This window comes from Molothrus aeneus, chromosome Z (genome assembly GCF_037042795.1).
Source record: "Molothrus aeneus isolate 106 chromosome Z, BPBGC_Maene_1.0, whole genome shotgun sequence".
In the NCBI taxonomy this organism is placed as follows: Eukaryota; Metazoa; Chordata; class Aves; order Passeriformes; family Icteridae; genus Molothrus; species Molothrus aeneus.
In genome coordinates, this window is record NC_089680.1 from 20,612,542 (window position 1) to 20,635,566 (window position 23,025).

General features: G+C 40.2%; 1 protein-coding gene across 1 annotated transcript in view; it reads left to right on the forward strand.

The window, feature by feature from the left end:
* Positions 1-3,866: 3,866 nt before the first annotated feature.
* Positions 3,867-23,025, forward strand: part of LOC136569309 (guanine nucleotide-binding protein G(q) subunit alpha) — a 118,283-nt gene continuing 99,124 nt past the window's right edge. The window contains exon 1 of the mRNA XM_066569693.1: positions 3,867-4,412. Within this exon, the coding sequence (XP_066425790.1) occupies positions 4,277-4,412 (136 nt within the window). The 5' untranslated portion in view covers positions 3,867-4,276. The remainder of the gene's footprint in view (positions 4,413-23,025) is intronic.

Here is a 23,025-nt window from a genome sequence, read left to right on the forward strand (position 1 = left end):
AGGAGACTTTTTCTCTTTTTAATGCCTTTTTTAAAAATGATCAGCTCAAGATTGGGAAGTCTCCATCGTCTCTCCCAGGGTGACTCCGAGAAAAAGAATATGCGCAGCTTTGTCCACTAGAGGTAGAGCTGGGGGTCAACGTCTCGAGGAACCTGGGGCGTGACCCCAATCTTTACTCTCTACCCCTTTCTAGCTCCGGGCCTCGGTTTAAGATGATTTTCGTGCTCAGGGCGAGGGGCAACAAAGGTTCTCAGCATCTCTGCAGGCTCAGTACTCTGTTCCTCACGTTTAGGCATCACTCTAATTTCTTAATTCTGCATTGGCTCGTTGTTTTTGGGGTTTCTTTCAGTAAGTTTGACACTTCTCATGACATGCTGGTCCCGAAGTTATTTTGCATCTTCTCATGTACCCCCTCCCACTCTCGTCCCCTCCCCTCACTGTCTGGGGAGAAGAGCCATTAACTTAGCCGTAGCCAGGGCCTTTACTGACACAAAAAGAACTATTAACTTCAACGACTTGTGATTACCATAACTAACAGGTAGCACTTCAGCAGCAACACTGGTCTGACTAGTTTTTGTAACCTTTTTCTCACAAAAAATTGGCAGATTTTTGTTTATAACACCAACCTAAACAAAACCAGCAAACAAAAAGCCGATTAGGAAGGCATACTGGAAGGATAATTTGCTCAACTCAGACATACTGACAGCCTCTAAATTTACTGGAAACATTCACAAACAAGACTGGGATGTACTTCTGCATAGCACTGTACAAATGTCTTCTTAATGCACAATGGCAAGCAAAAAGCACTCACAAGATATCCCATTGGTTAAGATGGGAGGCTTATTCATTATGAAAATCCTATGATGCTGCTATTCACAATCTTCCGTTTTATTGTCATGTGAGTACCAAGTTCAGATACCATTTGGAACCTGTCAAAACATCACACAAAACCTTTCTTAGGCAGAAAAGACAGAGGAAAGTGACAATAAATATCTTTAGGCATAAGGAAGGAAGAAATTGAAAACTGGGATAGATTAGTGCAAAGAATGTTATGGACATGGTTAAACATAGTGGTAGTTTCCAAATCTTTACTGTCTTATGAGTAAGAATACCTAAGACGCAAGGTGTTTTATACCATGTTTTCTCCCTCTGTCAGTCTCACTTTTAATTTCCTGTGGCAGTAAGCAACACCAAAACGTCTCACAGGCGTTGCTATGACATGCACTGGAGACTAGTTGGATAGAGGAATATGAAATTAGTGCTATAGGAAGGCTTATCAGGAAGTATCTGTCCAGGATTAGGTTACAGTATGGATATCTATGGTATCTATGGATAATAATTATGTGCATAGGCAATAAAGATTTCTGTCATTTACTGATAGTTGTTATTAGGATAAAATATTTATAAAGGATGTTTCACATTTCAAAACAAAAGCCAACCATTATGAAATTGAGGTCTGGAAAGAAATTTCCTCATAGGTTTTATTATCATGCAATTATCCATAATGGGATTCTTCTGACTTCCACTAAGTCATGAAGCAAATGAGTAAAACTGTGTATAATAGCTATCTGCTGATGCCATATTCAGGACTAGATGGCTCATCCATTAAAAATCTGAAGTTATTTATTCTGTAAATATTTGAAATTCAGTTATGTCAATAGAAGTGGTACATGCAGATTACAGTCTTGGTCTGTAGGGTGTCTTGTCTCATTAAAAATGCAAAATTAAATTACAGTTCTGCATTGGAGGTATACACTGTGTTCATGCCTTTTATACTGAGCATATAAAACAGTTAAGAAAGTTTAGTCCAGCTTCTTCTACTGCAGACTATTATAGTTTTTATTAGAACAGTAGGGTCTCAGTTTTGGAGAGGATACTCATTCAGTTTACCTAAAGATTGGAAACTCATTGACCTGTTCCTAACCTTTTTTCAAGATGTGATTCCTGGAGACGATTGCTGTGGATTTGGGCGCAATGTACAAAACATCCAGCAAGTATTTCTTGTGAGCTTTACCACACTCACCATCACTCTTTTGGGCTCTGGCATTTATAAGAAAACCCTAGTATTTATCTCAAAAACTCTAATAATTATTTTCTTGAAGTAACCTCCCCCTCTTTTTTGTTACTTGTTATCTCTGTAATTGGCACTTTAGAAATCTTAATTTCATGTAATATTAATATATCAGGGACCAGTACACAATACAGGTGAATACATAGATACAATTCTATACATACAGGTTTTAAAAGAGAGAATATGCTCTGAGTGAAATCTAATCTATTCTTAGTAGCTGAAACTACCCAATTTTGACTAAAAGTCATTGACTGGAATTAAAAAAATAAAGATTCCAGGTTGTATCAATCATTTTATACACTATATATACCAGTACAATATATATCTACATGAAAATGATGCATTTTTTAAATAAGTAATGTTTTTTTCCATGCTCTAAAAAATTGATTGTGTTATTTTCTTGATTGTTTTATTGTCTTTATTTTAATTCCATCATCGTCTTACTCTTTACAGCAGACCTTACTTAAATAATTTTGTCGGTACATATGGAAGCTTTTAGGAAAGAGCATATGCTTTCCAAAACAGATGTCAGCAGGTGCTGGTGAGGTATCAGACATGGGGCTAGAAGATAGAGAATGATGTGCCTTTCTACCCATTACCTAGGCTAGTACCAGATTTACAGCCGATTTGGTAGCATTCCTAGATACAAGTAGCTTAAAATGGAGGTGGCCAAAGGAAGTGCAGGTGTGGGAATTCTGTGAGGCGTTTATGAATTCACAAAAAGTAGAAGGTGCATCAGTGCGTTGTGCTCGATTGTATGCCATCACCCTGAAGGCTACCGAAAGCTACGTGGGGACAGCTTTCCAGGGACTGAGTCTGCGGCAGGGGCTGGGGCGTGGGGCGAATAGAACTCACCGCAGCCGAGTATCGGCCACACTGGTGGCGTTCCGTGGGGTGTCCCAGGCGTTCGGGTCGAACGCACGGCTTTGCCTTCCCAGCAAGGAGTCAGGGCGCTAAACCTTCCGGGTGCCTGACGGTGTGCGTGTATCCCGCTCTGCCTTCCCATTCCGGCCAAAGGTGGAAAAGGCATTTTCGGCTCCTTACTTCTTGCTTCCTTTCAGCCGGCCACATTTTCCGCCAGTCCCTGCCAACCTAACTCATCTCTCCTAGGATGGGAACAGAATAAAAATGTGTGCCCACGACTAAAAACAAAGGAAGCGAAAGCAAACAAGGCGTTAGGGAAGGCGCTGCCCGGTAGAACAAACCGGAGCAGGCACAGCTCCTCGCAGCCATTTGGAGTGAGAACCCGTTCAGTCTCTTCCCGCACCTCCTCTTCTGCCCTCCTCCTCGGCCGCCGCAGGGCGGGCGGCGCGGCCCTGGGGGGCGGCACAGCGCGGGCGGGGGCTCGGCTGCCCCGGCCGCTCGCCCCCACCGCGCAGCGGGGCGGAGAGAGAGCGGGAGCGGCGGCGGGAGACGGGCCGCCATATTCCTGCCGCACCACGCCCGCGGCGCCCAACCATTTAAAAGCCGGTCGAGGTCGACCCCTGCTAGTGCACTCGTTTCCCTTTCCGCTGCTCCGTCGGCAACGCGGGCAGGGCCGAACCGAACGGAGCCGAACAGCGGCAGCTCTGATAGCGAGCTCCGCTTTCCCTCACCACCACCCCCGCCTCCTTCCTGAAAGGGCGAGCGGCCGAGGCGGCGGGAAGGAGGAGCGGCCGCGGGGAAGCTCTTCCTGCCGGGCAGCGGCGGTCTCGCCCACCCCGCAGGAGCCGGGCTCCCGCTCTGGGGGCGGGGAGCAACGGGGAGATGTGTGTGTGTGCGGGGCGGGGGAGGGATTAGTGGGCATTAGCGCTTCCACAGTGGTGGGGTGGTCGCGTCGGGGGTGTCGGCGGCCGCCAGGGACACTCGGGGACCGCGTAGGCTGCGGGCGGCGGCGAGGGAAGGGAAGCAGCGGGACGAGGGGAGGCTCGGCTGGGTAGCGGTAGTGCTGCTGCCGCGGTGGATGTTTCCATGTTGTTCGGTGCATGATTTAGAGGAGAGGAGGAGTTGTCAGCGGCAGGGAGCGGGGATCCGCGCCGCCAGCGGCCCTCCCTTTCTTCTTGCCCCTCTGTGGCATCGAGGCTGCTCTGCCTGCGTGCCTGCCCTGCGGCGGCCCCCGGGCTTTCGGAGAGCGCCTGTGCCCCCCGGGGCCGGAGCGGCGGCGGGGTGCGTGTGTGCGTGCGGGTTTAGGGGGGGTGGGGGCTGTGTCTGAACCAGTTAGGAAGAATGACTCTGGAGTCCATCATGGCGTGCTGCCTAAGCGAGGAAGCCAAGGAAGCCCGGCGGATCAACGACGAGATCGAGCGGCAGCTGCGTCGGGACAAGCGGGACGCCCGCCGCGAGCTGAAGCTGCTGCTGCTGGGTGAGTGTGGGGCTTCCTCCTCCCGCCTTGGGCCGCTTCCCTCGGCCCGCTCGCTTCGGGCCGCTGCTGGCGCGCACGCCCCAGGTGCCGCCGGGCTCCAGCCCGGGCATCGCCGCCGGCGCGGTCCGTGCCGGGCGCAGGTACCCGGCGGCGGGGACGGGGCGGCAGCGGCAATGCCTGCGGTGCCTCTGGCTCGTCGTCCCCGCCGCGGGGAGCCGCAGGCCGAGCCCCCGCCACGGGGAACGGGGCGTGTGTGTCCGCCCGCGGGCATCGTCGGCGGGTGGGTTCGGTGTGGAACGGGAAGAGGCCTTCCAAAATGGAGAGGGAACGGATGACGGGTGAGAGAGGGGGCTGCGGGACGAGGGGCAAATGTCGATGTGTGTGGGAGAGCGATGGTAGCGAAGCGGATTAAGGAAGGGATTCGCAAGGGGAGTCGCTGTGCAGGTCGATGGTGGCGGGTGTGATACCCACTGCATTGTTCCGTGGGCTTCGGGAAGGTTGTTAACTTACCGGTTGAATTTTTTATTGTGATTTTTATTTCTTGAGGTAAAGTTGGATAAGGGGCTTGTGCTCAGCTTGCATACCGGTTTCTATAAAGGAAAGGGAGCCGCAAAGGCCCAGATATACATGGCAAGCCGAGGGGCAACCTGAAGTGTGCTGGATGATTACAGGATCTTTAATACTGTTGGCATCCACCCACTGGATGGTGGAAATAAAATCAGCTGTATCGTTTCTCCTTAATTAAAACAGAGGTTGCTATTTTAGACCTGCAAGTGTGTGGAGGTGGCATTTATCTAATAGAAATTTGGCTTATCTTAAAATAAGGCTTTTGAATTAAAATATGCCTGCCTGTGTCCAGTGTGATGCACTGTGTCGCGTAGCTCTCTGGTAGTAGTTCCTGCCTGGACTCATAGGCCTTTATGTGTTCTAGCACTACTGTCTGGTGTGTGGATAAATGAGTGTGTTCCAAATGGATGTGGGATGTTTATGGGGAAGATGTTTTTCTTGGGCCGTGTATATGGAAGTAGTGGTTGATACTGGGGAAGTAAACTGCCTATTCAATGAGGTAAGACAAGTTGAAAGGAAAAGTTTTAATACGTTTTAGTGCTTCCGTATGAATATGCTGTTTCCTGAAGGTTATCTTCTGGATACAGAGAAGGTTGGGATCTCTAACTGATCTGGGAGAGAAGTAGTGGACATGGATGCAGCACTCACAGTAATAATGTTCTGTTGGATTTTGGCCTGATTTTGGTTTATGGCAGCACATGGTGTGATTTCCAAGATTCACAAAGAAGATGAAATAGGTTGCCCTTGCTTAATATTATGGATGTCTAAGTATGATTAATGATAGACACTTGCTTCAGGATAGGCAGTTCATACATTTGACCTATTACTCAGGTCCAGATTTTTTCTGTATGTTCTTGATTTCTCTTACAGTAGTGCTAGAGGTTTCTCCCAGATTTTGAGAAAGGTATGAAATCCATTGAATGAGACTGAACATACTACCTAGAATATATTCTACTGAATATATTACCTAGAGAAGAAATTCAGAGTTTCACTTCTGCAGTTAGGAACGCAGAACTTGAGCTGCTTTGCAAGGTCTTCCCACCACTAACATGAAGTATTGGCGCAGATGGTGGTAGACTGGAGTCCAGTTACGGCATCGCTTTGGATCAGGTGATGTGTGGTAATTTGCAGAAGAATGGGGGAGAAGCCACCCCATAGAGGGAACTGAGGAAAACTCTATGGAGTTCCTGTATAAAAGACTTCTGTGTTCATCATCAGTGCCAGCTAATAGTTCCAGCAGGCTTGTGAAAGTAGAGGCGTGATATAGAGAGATCTGGAGGGATGAACTTCTGGCTGCATGTACTTAACAGCACATCCATATACCTGGGCAATAAAACCAGTAAAGAAATTGTTACTGTGCACACATTTTTTGTCTTTTGTTTTGTCAGCCTCTGTCATATGTTTGACTGAAAGAAAGAGTATGTGCACATTTGGATCAACACTTAATGATCTTGTCTTGTGAAATGCTGTGTGTAGTGAAGGACTCTTGATGTCTTGGTATTTTGTAGACTCCAGTTTCAATTTCTGAAAGAAATTTAGGGAAACTTCTTTCATTAGTAGGTTTATCTTAAGTACCTTAGAGCAGGTTTTTTTTAGTCATTTTCGTTGCTTCTCGGCATAAGCTCAGTTACTAAGTTTGTTGTTTGTATGGGTCATTCACTTGGTTATGAGACAGATAAAACAGTTTTCAAATGAAAATATATTCATTAAAAATGGTGAGGCTGGTAGCAGGAAAACCATCTGAACATGTTTAAAGTTACCTGATTTTTTTAAATACTGAATAGATGTTTACTGTCCCATTTCATCTCTTCCCCCCTCATTATTAGCAAGAAAATCACTAGCACAGCTTAACTCAAGCATGTTCACTTATGCTTACATAAAATTTTCTTCCTTATTTTTTTTTTTCTGGAAGTGCCAGTTTCTCAGTCCCACTCTCTCAAGTATTACGGGTCTGAAAAACATAAGTGTGTTAAGGTTTTTAAATACAGGACTAAGGAATAACCTTTGACTTTTTATTAAGGAGAATATTAGTGCAGTTTAAACTGAGCCTTGTTAAGTGGCTTTGCGTGTTCTTCAGACTAGTTGCAAATGCGAAGTGAAAGGTATTATCAACCTCTAAAGGCACAAACAAGTGTGTCTGTGCTAGGTTGTTTTATTATTGCACTTGCTTAAAAATTAGATGTACACACATAAAAATGCACATAGGTAATAAACAAAGAAAAAATTAACCTTTATGCTTCAGAGGAAAAGGATTTTCTCCCTCCTCAACTTGTGAAAGACACAGTGCCTTCTTGGAAATTTAGGTTTCTCCAACTTGTTACTGTGTCATGCACACAGACACAAACACACACCCACTGCTTAATGTGCTCGTGATATCTTTTTACTTTTCATGAAATGAAAGAGCTCGAAGTTGGAAGTAATTTGTGTAAAACTCACTGTGTGCTAAGATTAATTTTAGGTTTTAGTTTAAAAATAAACATTCTTTGATTAAACATTAAAATACCAATTTTACATACCTTTTTTGTACATCATTATTTGATTTTTTTAATGTATTAGAACAGGACAAAGTATTTTTTACAATTGTAATTGTAGAAAGCCAGAATCCATAAATATGCACTGAAGCATATTACATAGTAGTTTCAGCTAGCACAACTTGCCTGTAGTTTTTTGAGACACTTTGGAACAAATTCAGTCTTCCACTGAATTTAGTTTTAATCTGCATTTTAACTCTTCTGGATGTCATTTTTGATGAACACTTTGTAAAATGCTGTGGTTGTTCTCCAGAGCTTACAGTTGTTAATATCCATCTGTTGTTTGCTGTTAGCTGTAAAAAACACATTGTTTTTATAATTAGGGGAGAAAATTTTTATATTTGCCTGTGCCAGTGTGTTCTGCATGCTTTTATTTTAAGCATTTATGTATGTATTTATATTAAAGTAGTAAAGTATATACTTATGGATGTATATTTTTGGTCATACTTCCATATATAATTTTTTCCTGCCATCCATGTAAATTTTCCAGGGACTCAGAAAGCAGCATTTGAGCCTACATGACAGGTTGTAGCCATAAACCATCAGTCCTGGATGTAGTCTGCCTGTAGACTGTATACATTAATATTGTACACTATTTTCTCACTGAGAAATGCCTTGAGTATCTAAGAAAATAATGTAGGTGTTGTGCTAGCTACGCCTGTGTGTGTGAACCCTGGCCAGATTAGCTACTAGAGATGTGTGTGACAGTGCTGGTTTTTTGCAGCATATTGGTTGGTATTGTGTCATGTGCAAAGCATGTTTTTGTAAGAGTTAGGTACTTATATTAAAGATAGCAAATGTGTCAGTTGAGAAACTTGCCTTGATACAAGTGTCCTTCTATTCTCTGTGCTGTAGCACGGAAACTAGATGGACAATAAGCCATTTAAATTGGCATGAACAGCAGTCAATCTTATGCTTAAAGATGCTTTTGAACATAAGGTATGTATTATTTCTTAAACCTGTGTCAGCTGAATTAAATGTTGAACATGCAGAATGTGGTCTGTTCACAGAGGCAGACTTTGTGTAGATACATTTAAGAGGAAATGGATCAGTTAAGCCAACAATGGCACACTCGTGTTCCTATAACTTTTTCAGCTGGAGAAACAAGCTTCCTTGTTTTTCTTGTAACTTGTATTTTTATCAGTCTGCCCTGATCACACTGACCTCTTTCAAATAATTTTAGGTAATTGACACAGTACATATTTACTATTGTAAAATGAACAAATAATTAACTTACTTCTTCATACATATTGTAACTAGATAGGTAAATATCTCTTGTTTAGCAGAAGCTTTTTCAAATGAAATATAATTTCATTCTAGATGTTTAACACCTTGATGTATTCTCATGTACACACACATGTCCATATATAAGAACATTTCTTTTTTGTGGGGTAGGAAAACACAAATCACCATTTGGATATCAGTGTGATAATGTGAAGAAGATGTATTTAGAAAATATTTAAGCATGTTTATTTTTGGTGTGCCACAAAAGGATACCTTGTGTGCAGCCATTAAAGAGGGTTTGTTGCTCTTTTGTTTTTACTACTCAATAAGCGATCTACACCCACCAAAGTTAATAGGAACTAGTGGAGTGTCTGAACAGTTAAAGAATTTAGACTAATTTAGCTTTATTTATATTTCAAAGAGCCAAGTGGCCCCTAATTTGTATGTTACACTGGCAAACAATGTTGAATAAATGTAGGATGAAAAAATACATGCTAAGCAGAAAAATCATTGGAGAATGGGCATTTGAGTGTGTGCTGCAAAACGAAGATATAATAATTCTCCTCATTTAGTTGCTTCAGATTAATTTTGTTGTTGTACAGTAACAGCAATTTCATAGGGGAAAGCACTACCTTGTGATCTCTGAAAAACGAATCACAGAGCAATGTGAAATAAAGCAAGATAGATGTCCGATTAATGGTGATTAGCTTTGTTGCAGGAATAGAATGCTGTAAGCACAATATCTTTTTCTATGAACTTCCTTAAGCTGAATGGTAGAAGACTGAAGAAAATCTGTTCTTGTACACAAATGCTGTGTATGAACACAAAAACTGTGTATGAACAGCTATTACTGATGAAATTATGGAAGTTTTTCAGTATTAACCTTTTATTTACTGTAATTATCAAACCTGGCAAGATAAAAGAGCAGGAAAGCAGGAGAAAACAAAGGAAGAATTAGCATATAGGAAACACTAGGAAGCCATACACTTGGTGTTGACCAAAAAGAAGGAACATTCCACAGGTTTTAAATATTAACAACTCTGTGCAAAGAAGTTAGATGTGTTAAAACTGGATAAGGGAAGTCCAAGCGATACCAATGTTTCAGAATTTAAAAGTTTTGAAACTCTCCTGTTCCTGGAGAGTTCCAGGAACAGCACAAATGTTTTTTCAGGCTAAACTGAAGTTTAAATCTGAAGTCTTCTGAAAGCACATTGTTCCCTCAATAAGTAGTGCTGATACCGAGGCTAAACTGAAGCGTGATTTTCTACAGATTTTTGTCTTTTGTAAGTTTTCAAAGGACAAATGGCAGGGAATAATTAAACTGCCTAATTTGTACACTCTACTTACTGTTTATCAGTAGCGCAGAGTTTTATCCCAGAACCCTGATGGAGATGCAGTTGCCAACAGAAAAGTACTGTTGTCCATTTCATTCTGCACTTGAGAAGGTGGTGTGGCTATTCCAGGAACAAAAATAAACCCTAACAAGCAAGACTTCTCCTTTGTCAATACGTTAAGGCAGAGTCATCTGACAAACTACTGTAATGAACTGCATGATTTATGTGTGCCCCACTGTATTGATTCAGCTCATCTTTCTGCGGAAAGCAGGTGATGTGCAATATGCGTGTTGCTTGAATAGGCAACAGAACATTAGAAAGTTGATGAAAGTGGAAGCAACTAGTGATTCAGTAAATTGAAAAGATAAAGGCTATATCACTACTGCCTCAGCCCAGCTGAGCTGTGTATTGACAGTTTCATCTGGGAGCTTTGCTATTTGTAATTTAGATTCATCTGTGTGTGGAAGAAGCATCTGATAGGAGTGAATGAGACTAGGTAGTTTTGACTAGTGTCAGAGTCTGAGTCTGTTTGCCTTAGAGTACATGGATGAGATTTCTACCATAGGTCCTGTTCCCACTGATATCTGTATCTTTTGTTTTGTATCTAGGAGAATGCCGTTGTGGTCCTTATTGAAGTACTTTGGTACTCTGACCCAGCTGTCAAAAGTCTGTTGAAGGAGGATTTGTTTTTCCCAAAGGAAATTGTGGGGAGGGCAGTTAAAATTTGATATATGTTATATTTCTCCCCTTTACCCCCAATTTTCTCTTCTCTAAAGAGCTGAGTGCAGTTAGATCCTTAAGTCTTTTGAAGTTAACCGAAAAATACAGCTCAGATCCAAATGTGGATCCGAATAGTGTTTGCCCAGATAATGTTAGCCGCCTTTAAGTTAATTCAAGGTAAGAGCACAGATTTCTGTTCTGTAGGAACTTGGTATATCTGGATGTGAAAGAAAGACAACCTGTTAGAGATTCTTTGAGTATACAAGAATCGAGATAGAAATTACTCATTTAGTTACAATATAGCCATGAAATCAACCTAAAAGAGATCCTGTTCTTGGTCATACTTTTATAAGCTAAGGTATAATGTAGTAAACATGTTTTAGGTGCACTTTGAAATAATACAGTAGGAAAAAATATTTTAATTTTTTTGTAATAGTACTTATTCTTATGGTGCAGAATATACATTGCTATCTAGTTTTGTTAGTGTGTCTGTCACTGTCCCTGAGCTATATGCTCACTAGACACTTGCATAAACTTCTTGGTCCTTGGTTAATTCATTGCTCTAATGATAATCTTTGTCAAGAATCCTTATACTGAATGAGAATATTTCTGTGAATTAAGGAAAATTTCTTTGATTTCCTTGTTTTATAAACCCATCACAGGAGAGTTTTTAACTCCAAGTCTTCAATGTTAATGTTCGTTATCTTGCTTAAATTAGAGAATGTTGAAAAAGAATCCTGAAAGGTATTCCAGCCCACAATTCTGGGTGAACAGCATCATCCAGAAAGTCAAACAGAAGGTTTCTGAAGCAGCTGGTACCTCAGAACACCAGAAAGATGCAAAAGACATAGAGGTTGGAAAAGATGCCATCATTCTTTATGTTTCTGGGAGTTGGTCAGGCTTGGGAAATTGGTGATCAAGTATGGAACTTATATTTTGCTCTGATAATGGATTCACAAAGCACTGTGAGTGCCTCTTAGTCTCACAGACCAGAGCAGCAAAAGCAATTGAAATTAAATGTGCTGAAAAATAAAGGCATCATTCACATATCTTGAATAGATTCTTACACAACTGTTCAGATACTTGAAGGATCTGATGCTTGTGTTTTTGGAGTGTGCTATCTAGATGGTGTTTAAATGAAATATTTATGTTTATGGTTAAAACCTTTCAAAGGTAGTTTGCAAAAATGAGAAATAAAAACAAATGAAAAACAACAAAAAATACTCCTTTGTAAAATATGTTTTAACTCAGTTAATCTTTTAGGAGGGAGAATAATGATTCTTATGATACTTCTCACTTGTATTTCAGTTTGATTGTTTTTAAAAAGAAAATAATAGTAACCTGGAAGTAGAGACACTCTGTAGTTGTGCTGGGGAGAAAAGGCCAAAGAATAAAGGATGTATTCTTACACCTATCTTTGAATAACTCTGGTAAATTCTGTTTTCCTTCTTTTAATTTCTTGTTTGTGTGTAAGAACCTGATGCTTAGAAGTGCTTTCATACACAGCAACAATCTTCATGCCACTCAAATCTCTCCTGTCCTGTGATTGTCTGTTTATTTGAGGGTGGTTCTGATGGATGCACCTGGTCATCTTCAACAGTGGTGGGATTAGTAGTTAATCCCAGAGTGCAGGCCACCAAGCAGCTTTCTGACTGACTTAGCCCATTATTAAAAGAGAGATTTAGAGATCAAAATCTGTTTATCTCATTACCATTCCTCCAATCCATTAAGTCCTTTAAGTGATTTTTGATGAAGGTTTGATCTGGGAAGTTACAGGTGTTGCATGTCATCGAAAAAGGATTTTGTACGAAACCCCATGACAAACACTTGAGAAACTTTTTTTTAATCCCACCAAGTAGGGGAAACCTCTCTGGCAACATTAAAACTCAAGGCAAAACTCAGGGTATAATTTAGGCTTTAGATCATGGAACAGATAGTCTTTAAACATTTATTGAAATGTAAAGAAGATGTGGAGGTGTTCATTATAGAGTCAGCCAACAAGACGTGCAAAGGACTAACTGCCTGACTAATCTTTTGGTCTTCTATGATGGAGTAACTATATCAGTCGACAAAGGAAGAGTTAGAGATGTCATCTGTCTAGCCTTCTGTAAGGCCTTTGATACAGTGTCCCCTCCCAACATTCTTACTGTTAAATTGAAGTGAGGGAAATCAGATGGATAGACTCTTTGATGAATAAAGAATTTTCATGAAGGCTGCATTCAAGGAGTACGGTCAATGATTTAATATCCAAGTGGAAACAGTAATGAGTGGTGTCCTTCAAGGAATCACACTGTTTAATACCTTCATATGACATAAGCAGTGGGAAGTTGCACCCTCAGCAGATTTCCAGGTGACACCAGTCTGAGAGGTACAGTTGATACAGGAGGTGAGTGAGCCCATTGGAACCTCAACAAGGTTCAGCAGGGCCAAGTCCAAGGTCCTGGGTGTGTTGTCTGTGGTTTGGGACAACCCTTAATGTCAGTAGAGCGCTGGAGATGAATGTTTATTGAGATTGAGAGTAGCCCTCTGCAGGAAGACTTGGGGTATTGGTGAATGAAAACTTGCACTTGGAACCTGGAAAGCCAGGCCTACATCAGAAGTCTCACTGGTGGTTAGGGGAGGTGATTCTTGGATGGACCTGGAATCCATCCATCTCTGTGCTCCTCAGCACAAGAAGGACAGGAACCTTTTAGAGTGAAAAGAGCTCAGAAAAGAGCCACAAAATGATCAGAGGGATGAAGCACCTCTCCTGTGAAGAGAGTCTGAGATGGTGTGGGTTTTTCAGCCAAGAGAAAAGATGCCAGAGAGACCATGATGGGCACCCTTTCAGTATACCAGGAGTGTATATAAGAAAGCTGTAGAAAGACTTTTTACATGGGTCTGTCAGTAAGAGGACAAGGAGAAATGGGTTTGAGCTGAAAGTGAGTAGATTGAGATTGGACTCACAGAAGAAATCTTTACAGGGAGGCAGGTGAGACGCTGGAACAGGCTGCTCAGAGAAGCTGTGGATGCCCTATCCGTGTAAGTGTACAAGGCCACACTGGGGATGGTCTTTGAGCAACCTGGTGTAGCAGGTGGCATAGATGATTTCTGAAGGTACCTTCCAACCCAGACTGCTCTGCGATGCTATGATTATATTGCTGTGGTAATAAATGATTTCCTGAAGTTAAAGTTTGTGTACATCTTCCTAATTGATAGCTGTAAGAAACAATGCTTTATACATGCATTTTTCCCCCTCTGAAAACATGAAATGCACCTAAACATACTTTTGTTTTTCTTGGTAAGAAGAGATTATGGAGAGAAAATAACATGAAGGTTTTTTTTTGTACTGCGTTTGGTATCCTCTTAGTCTTTGTTTATCTCAGCATTGAATTGGTAAATAAATTAAAGGAGATAATATACATTTACTCTAAGTGATGCAAAGATGGATTTCATTTAGGTGACTCTCTCTCCTGGTTTAGCAGCTTATTTCATAGAAAAGCAGAACAGACAATTTAGGAGTAAATTTGCATTCATCTAAATGTAAGACTGGGTATTTTCTGCAAACGGAACAAAGATTCACTGGATTTACTGTATTTCATTAAATTGCCTAACAGCATGTTTCATAGAATCACAGAACAGTTTGAGTGGGAAGGATCTTAAAGTTCCAACCCCCTGCCATGGGCTGGGACTGTGCACTAGACTAGGTTTCTCAGTGCCCCATACAGCCTGGCCTTGAACACTGCCGGGGTTGGAGCATTTGCAGCTTCTCTGGGCAACCTGTGTCAGTGCCCCACCGGCCCCACAGGCAGCATTAGTAAAATGGCTTGTCTTAAAATCCGTTAACTTGGATTTTAATGCCTTTGGTGTTCATAGAAATCCAGAAACATTCTCTGCCCTGAACAATTTTTGTTCTCTTGGGGTTTATCTACTTAATTGCATTTATCCTGTTTTCTTACCTGCAAGGCAAGATAATAGTGAATTCAGATTTGCTTTGATTTTGTTCTTTTCTTCTTTGCGTTTGGCTCCACAACATAATTATACACTCCTATTAATTATTAGGTTTAATTAGGGTTAAGAACTAGACTCATGGTAATCTCTGAAGATTTTGGCCTTTGAACCAAAACTACAGAAACAACATAAGCAGAGTTTGCTAATAGCTTAATTGTGGCTGTATTTCCTACACCAAATGCAAACCCCTGATGCTGAACAGTGAAGCTAGTATGTAAGCCTTTAAATTGTTTTCTCGGAGAAATTTATGACACATTCTCTGGGTAATGACATTTTTGTGCTTTTTTTTTGTTTATTTGTTTTGTTTTGTAAACTAACAACCACTTTAATTTTATTAGTGCATTTTTTATTTGGTTGTTCTCAGAAAATACTTTGTCTGAATGTTTTGATTTATGGACTTTTTTGGTCTGCAGTTTCATGTAGTAAAGTGAGAAGGATAGATTTATATACTTACATTGCATTTTTCATCTATGGAGTTTTCTCATTAAATAATATAAAAGCAGTAAAGCAGGAGGAGATTGTTATTTAAAATGACAAAATATGGTGGGATTTCTTTAACTAGTAATTATGCAAAATTACTATATATGACTATGATCTGTCAGGCTGCTAGGACATAATCTTTTGTTAGAATAGCTTAAAAGGGTGGACACTATCATGAAATTACTTTGTAATGCTTTTGCTTTATATTTTAGTTATTTTCAAGTTGTGACAGTATTTTCTGGAAAAATCTGTAGCTGCAGAAAGATGTGATCACCTTGTTATCTGTTTGTTTTGTCTTGTTTACATGATATCAAGCTACTTCTTCTTAGTGATATGGAATTTTCTTACGCCTTGCCATTTCTTTGCAGCTTTTTTTTAGGTGTACAGAGGATCAAAACTCTGCAGAAGTAGTCAAAACAGAGCCATAAGACAGAGAAATGTTTATTTGTTGACTGAGTTCAGTCTTATTTAAAACCGTATTTCAACCTACAGATCTAGACTGTCGTTTAGGTATAGTTAATTGCATATATCACTGTACTCAATAACTCAGGCTTTTTTGTGGGTTTAGGAAGGTTTATTTTTGTGGGTATGCATGATGAGGTTTTCTTTTTTGAGTGTGGGTGTCTTTAAGGTGATATGTGGTTTTTTGAACCAAAATACATGGTTGCACAAAACGCCAGCGGCCTGTCTGATAAGCTCTTTCTTAATATATTGTGGAATTTGTTTTCTGACATTAGATAAAGCATAAGAAGTAAAGTAACTGGACTACTCATTTTTTTAAGTTCATCATAACCATGAACATTTAATTTATTATCCACTTTGAGGACAGAAAGAAAATACTCCAGTATCTTGGGGTTCAGTTTGGATGGTTCCATAGTTCAGTTCTAACTTTGTAACTGTAGAGTAGATTTTATGATCCTGTAACTGTTTTTGTAGCTGGTTTTTGAGTTCTTTCCAATTCAAGGTCAGTACTAAAGTACAGATCATGAGAATTGAACAGTGATGTGTATATACTTTTTATTACAAGTATATAAGTACTGCTAGGTGGAGTACCATTGTTGAGGTGTGTTCAAGGAGTGTAACAGCCTACTGAGCCATGACATTAAACTATTCATGTTTAGATGACTGCTGTATATTAAATGCTTTTCTAAATAATTGCTTTTTAGGGTGGGTTTAGTAATTGTTTAACAAGTTTATATTTAACAGTATTTGGATACACAGTGTTTGCCTCTTTCTGTTTTACAGATTATTCTGATACAGTTTTCAGCATCGTATCATCATCATTGTTTACCAGTTCACAGCTTTTGCATCACCTACAAGTACTGGCAGCAATGATTCTATGTTTTTATTTTATCTCATGGGTGAGGATTTTTAAGGTTTTTTTTAGTTTTAATATTGTTGGGATCCTGTTTGGAAGACAGCTGTCTGCTGAGGACTTTTGCCTGTGTAGTTTACTACTTAACTGTTTAAGCAACTGTTACTGAATGCATGCAGTGTTGGTTTATTGTATGATCAGTTGCTTAGCAGATGCCTAGTTCTTCAAAAGCACTGACTTTGACAGCAAACCATCCAAATACTCTAACTCCATCAGTTGGTATGCAATCTCTTTCCCTCACCTGTTTTTCACCCTTTGGGGTTTTTTGGGTAATAATTCAAGAGTTTCAAGTCAGTTTGCCTTCCTAGCCAGTCCTTCTAAAACCTTTGGACCCTCTGACTGGCATTCTGACTTGAATAAATCCTCTGTGTTGTTCATCTTCAGTGGGCACTCTTTCATTGTCATTGCAAATGTGGTCTGTGCTTCCCTAAAAGAAAAAAAAAAAGAAAATTACATGAGTGTTTTTCTGTGTTAATAAATATTAAGTATTCTACAGCAACAGTTTTGTAAGGAACCAGTGTGGCTTGTCATTAAGAAAAAGTGAGGTTTTATGTGAAGCCCCAGAGGTCATAATTTGGCTTTTTCTCTTAAATATGGTTGAGATTTCCCATGGTTTTGGCTTACCTATTTCAATTTTCTTCTTTTACTTCCTCTCTTATCCAGGCTAGTTTTATTGTTTTTCTTTTTTCTTTGTATAATTGTGGCTGTCTAGGCTACTTCATGAAATGTTCTGAAATGACTCCCAGTTGTTCCTGTTTTAAATCTAAATCCAGTAACTTACACTTGTAATTCTGTCAGGTTTTTGCTGAAGTAGCTCTCATGAACACAATGTGCTTATAACATGCCTTTACTACTGGTTTTGAAATTTGTTCATTTACACATAGCAGATGGTGTACAGTCATAATCATATGCTCCTACAGTTGCTTTTGACTGTGGTTCTGACACATGCCCCTTTTCTTAAGAGGTATTTCTGTATGGTGCTTTTCTCGTTTAGGAATCACAATTTTTAAACTTGCAGAAATACCAAGGTAATTTGCTTGAGACCTTTAGTGTCAGTTACTTGGCCTTAGGAGGTTATATTTTTCCATCTTCATGAAAGCACTAGAGGAACTCCACTTGCTTGCCCTGTCACATTACCTGAGACTGTCATCTGCTATGCCATCAGCTTTTGTTTCAATTTTTCTCTATTAGAATTTAAATCAAAAATATGAAGAACTCTAGCTGCTAGACAATTCTGAAGTGTAAAATAAAGCCAGCCACTGTAAACTTCGACTTGGTAAATCCTTTCTTTAGTTATACCTCCTTCTTCAAAACAGCATCTTTCTAAAAATGTTACTTTTGGTGTTACCTTTTAGAAATCAACTCTTGAGCCAGGCTCTTTTCAGTCATGCCCAGTGATAGGGCAAGAGGCAATGGACAGAGGCTAAAACACAGGAGATTCTGAACATCAGGAAATACTTTTTCACTGTGAGGATGGCTGAGCATTGTCACCGGTTGCCCAGGGTGGTTGTGGCGTATGTCTTCTATTAAAAAAACATGGTCCTGGGCATGTGTGTTGTGACCCTGCTTGAGATCCTTTCTGACCTCAACCAGTTTGTGTTTCTGTGAAATACAGTGACTATGCTGCAGCACTGGATCAGCTGAGTCACCAAGTGACCCTGACCTTTAATCATACAATGTGGGGGAAATCCTATGGGATTTACATTTCATTATGCTACACTTGCTTATCAGTGCTTATAAGTGTACAAAGAATCATTTGGTAAGTAGTCCTGGACGACTGTGACCAGTTACCTGAGGGGAAATCAGTGAAAATATTAGTTTTGTGTTTCAGAATTCTTGCAGTGGCAGCATGCCAGCATGCTTTTCCCAGAACAGCCACCTGTGCAGCTTAAGTCTGTCTGAGAAGACAGCAAGATAGCTCATTACCCTGAATTGTGGGCTGATATAGGGCTGTCTTTCAGCTGATCCTTGAATAGCTACAGGACTGACACAGGCTGTAGCTTCAAGCTGTTGATTGTAGGCTGGGCAGCCTCTGAGCCTGATCCAGTCGCAGTGCTCCTGGTAATGTCACACCATTATGCATCATTATATAGGGTAGTTATGATTTTAGGTGTTTGACATGTTATTATAAACTAAGTAGACACAGCAGGATTGAAACCCTCCAACTTGTAAAAATACACTTTCCTGAGACCATGTTGTAAACTAGGTGCATGATGCTATCTGTGCATGTAAGGCCAGGTCACTGCCAGCACATCCTGGTAAGTGGCACATGGATGCAATCACAAACTGTTATTTTGGTGATACTCAAAAAGATGGTCTGTCTGTTGTCAGCAAATGCTTTTTGTAGAAGACAAAATTATTTCTGGATAAAGTAGGAGAAAGAAAAATAGTCTCTTCTCCTACCCTCAAAATACTTACCACTGGTAGAAGTGTGCTGCAAAGTCAGAAGATTATTTGCAGAGGTGAATGTTAATTCTCAGTGTGTACATTCATGAGAGAAATAAATGGATAAGACTTGTGATTCTCTACAAAGGTACTGTGCACCAAATATGTGTATTCTAAAATACATACAAATAACTTCTTGAAATAACCAGCCTGTTCAGTCAAGGTTGACAAGACTCTAAGGAAGGAAGTGCATGTACTGCCAGTCTATAGCCCTGCCATGCTTAGGCTGGGTACTGGAATAGCAGAGCAACCAGCACCTGCCTTGGCTCTTGGCAGAGCTTTACTGTCTAAGCTGACAGGACTTTGCTCTTTAGTATGTGCATGACTGCTAGAGGGCCTGGTGGCTTCCCATAGGGGAATTTTGGGAATGGTGGGGCAGGATAGAGGCTTTTAAGCAGAGAGGCACCCGCTTCCAAAGTGAGTCCTGCTCCATCCTTATTTCTTTCTTTAAGAATGCTCCTCCTAGCTAGTGTTTGAAGATGAGCCTGTACCCTACAGTTGAGTGATGTGGTACATCGTATCTCCAGTGTCCCATCTCCATATCTGCTGTCTTGGTGTCCACTGATGACTGTGATATGTGGGACAGTGAAGCGTGAGGGAGGCTGTGAAGCACACCTTAGCTGTCTGCCTTGGCTGTGCTGCAGGGAGGAATGGAGATATTGCCATGGTCTTAAGGTAAAACATCTCATTCAGTACAGTTAGGGAGACGTGAGACATTTGTCAGGTTGCACTGGAGTTGGAGCCTTGGCCCCTACCATAGGTCTCTGTTTTAAAGACTGGTGCTCGGTGGTCTTATGGAAACTAGGCACTGTTTTTCGTGAGGAGGGCTGGACCTTAGCAAATGAGTGTGTAGTTGTGCTTGGCTCTTTGCTGTTACTTTCTAAAAACGTTACTTTTGATGTTACCTTTTAGAAATCAACTCTTGGGTTTATTTTCCTCTTGTCATAACGCTATGTAGTATTGGGAATTTGTTTCTTTGATGTTGGATTTTGATTGTTTTTGGAGCTCTCAACCTGTTGGATTTCTTTGCATCTTAACCTGTAAAATCAAATGATGACAAGTTGTTTTCCAGGCTCTCCTGAGATAATGCCAGTAATGAGTCAGCTGTTTGGGAGTACACTATTTTCTTCTCTATGTGAAAACCAATAAATGGAAAGAGGGGAAAAGCCATTTGAATGCTGGATTATCTTTTTCCCTGTCCTTTCTTAATAGCCTACTTTAAATGTACAAAAGCCTTTGCCTCCTACAAAGATTTGTCTTTTAGTCTTACCCACTCCCCCTCAGAGTAAGGTATGTTTAAAATAAAAAAAAAATCAAAACAAAAATAAGAAAAAAACCCCCACATCCTTAGAAAAAACAAACAAATCCCAGAATACAAAACAAACCAGCCCTCTTCTGTGTTATGGAGCTACCTTGCAATATATCAAGTTTGCAGTTGTGAATGAAATTCACAGTTTTGCAATTGTAAATTAATTGTAGATAAAAAAGAAGCCTTCCTGCCATTCTTCCTTTGGACTTGCCTTTTTAATAAATCTGCTTTCACAGAGAGGGGAAAAATGATTTTCTGATGAAGTTCTTTTGAAGCAGAAAACCTTCCTGAACAACTTGTAATGCAAATTGTGAAGTTTATTGCTTTCACAGTAATCTATTTCTCGATTTCAGGCAGTCCTTTAGCAAGCAAGGTAGATTATTTTTTAGTCCATCAGCAAGCAAGGTTTTTTCTGATTCTATGTTGTGACATGAAACTCACCTAGGAGTATTTCTTCTTTTTCTTAAATGAATGGTATCTCTGTAACTAAGTATTTTGAGCTGCTTGTTCTTCCCAGTAATCTCTTTGTAATTATAGTGTTATGAATTACATTTCAGAATTATACTGGAAATGACACCAAGCTTTATTCCATTTATTCAATTAATGAATCCGTATCATCATTTCTCAAACAAAATCATGATTCAGACTGATCTAGGGTTGGGTTTGGTTGAGTTTTTTCCTTTTTTTCTTTTAGTTCATTTTGTAATGCTTCTGATGCTGTAAATTACCTGGGAATTGACAGCATGTTGCAAATTTTGCTGGTTTTCTGCAATTCACTTAAATAATTACTACAGTTTGGATCATAATGCATGATTCTTTCTTAAATGATAAAGCTTTAATTCAGGGCTTCGTGGATCATTATCTTACCTTCACACAATATGTTTTCTTTTGGGAAAAGTGTCATACTGAAACTAAATTTTAAAGTAGGGAAAGTAGAAAGGCCATAGCTGTTACTTTCATAGGTGATACCATTTCCCCCTCTAGCACATCACCCAGTTTATACTCTGAGATAGAAAAGAGACTGAGGTACCAGAGAGGTGGATTTTAGTTTACATTGGACTGGAAATGTTTGCCTAGGAGTAGTAAGTTTTTCATGTCTTAGGCAATACTGCCTTAATGTCTGAACTAAACTTCATATTTTAATATCTTGGGAACATCTTGTTACAATTCCATAAAAAGTGACTATTTATAGAAGTTCCTTTTTGTTCTTTCTATCGTGTACAATCAGGTACTTATGTTTTTGATGGCACTAGTAGTTAATTTTTTGAAAAACCTTACTGTGAAACGTATTTTAATGTTCTCTTTTATTTAGTCTAACCCATGTAGTCATACTGGTAATTGGAAGTAATTTTGACTAATATTTTTTTGAATGTGTACATGAAAGATCCTGTCACTCCACTAAACATTTTTTAAGAGCATAGAAATTCATTAATTTATTTGCAGTACATCTAGCTTCTTTAGTCACTGGTTTTTCAAACTGCAACTTTTGACATGCTTGGACCACCTGATGGTTTATGTTCATCTTCATCATGCCGTACTGCCTAGGTGAAGAATCTGTGCAGAGGGATTGCAGGTTTCCCGGAGAGAACTGTGACCTCTGCTAGCAAGAACTAAAGTACTTATCAATCCTTTGACCTGATTTAGAAGCCCCAAGAGAACTGGGTGAATGAGTAAGCATGTGCCTAATTAGCTAGAGCTGGCAGGATCAGAAGCTGAGACTAACTTTTGATCAAGGGTGAGAACGTGATCACTTTCCTTCCTTCATCTGACAATACATCCTGCTTTTCAACACATGGATGCGTGATACATGGTAGTGTAGTTGGACAGCAGGTTATCTTTCTTGGGAAGTTGAAACTGGGAGTTTGAACTGATTTTGCCAAACAAGAGAAGGTAATTAAAGTTCTGTGTGTCTATGACTAAGCTAAGCAGAAAGCTATTTGAAGTAGGAAGGGTTGTTTTCTCCTGTAGTTGTATTTTGCAGCAGAGAAAATGTCCTCACAGTATGTGAGGCTTGCCCTGGACTCCTCAGGTGAGCCCCCCTGGGGCTGTTGCCAAACTGCAAAACCTGGGAGGTAAGGAACTCTGGAAGCATAAGTACAGTGCCAAAATGAAACATGAAAGATAGTAATTAACAAAATTGCAATCTTTAAAGTACTTATTTATAGATTCTTTATATTGTCTTTGGTTTTATTAAGCAAGAATAAATAAGAAGGAGATGCATGAGAACAGCAGTAGGTACTGGTTGCTTCTGTTGTGTATAGCAGTACTATTGAGGAGTCATTTCGTTGTTCATGGGTTTTTGGATCCTGACTGATAAATAACATTTTAAGATCTAGAAAAGCTTATACTATATTGACAGAGTTGTATTTCCAGAGACAGATTTCTGCTGAACTGAACAGCATCCTAGCTAAAATCAATGCATGTGCTTCGACTGGACACGTCCTATCATTAAGTTCCATGAAATAAACCTGCTGTCACAAGAGTGGCTTCAGCAAGTGGATCAAAGTTGTACTGGACAGTAACCAAGGATGTTCCAGATAGGGGTTTTCTTGTTTATACACTGCTGTCTTATTGGATGGTACCTGCACAAGAGTATTTGTAATAAGAGGGAATAGCCACAAAGCACTGCAGATTTTCA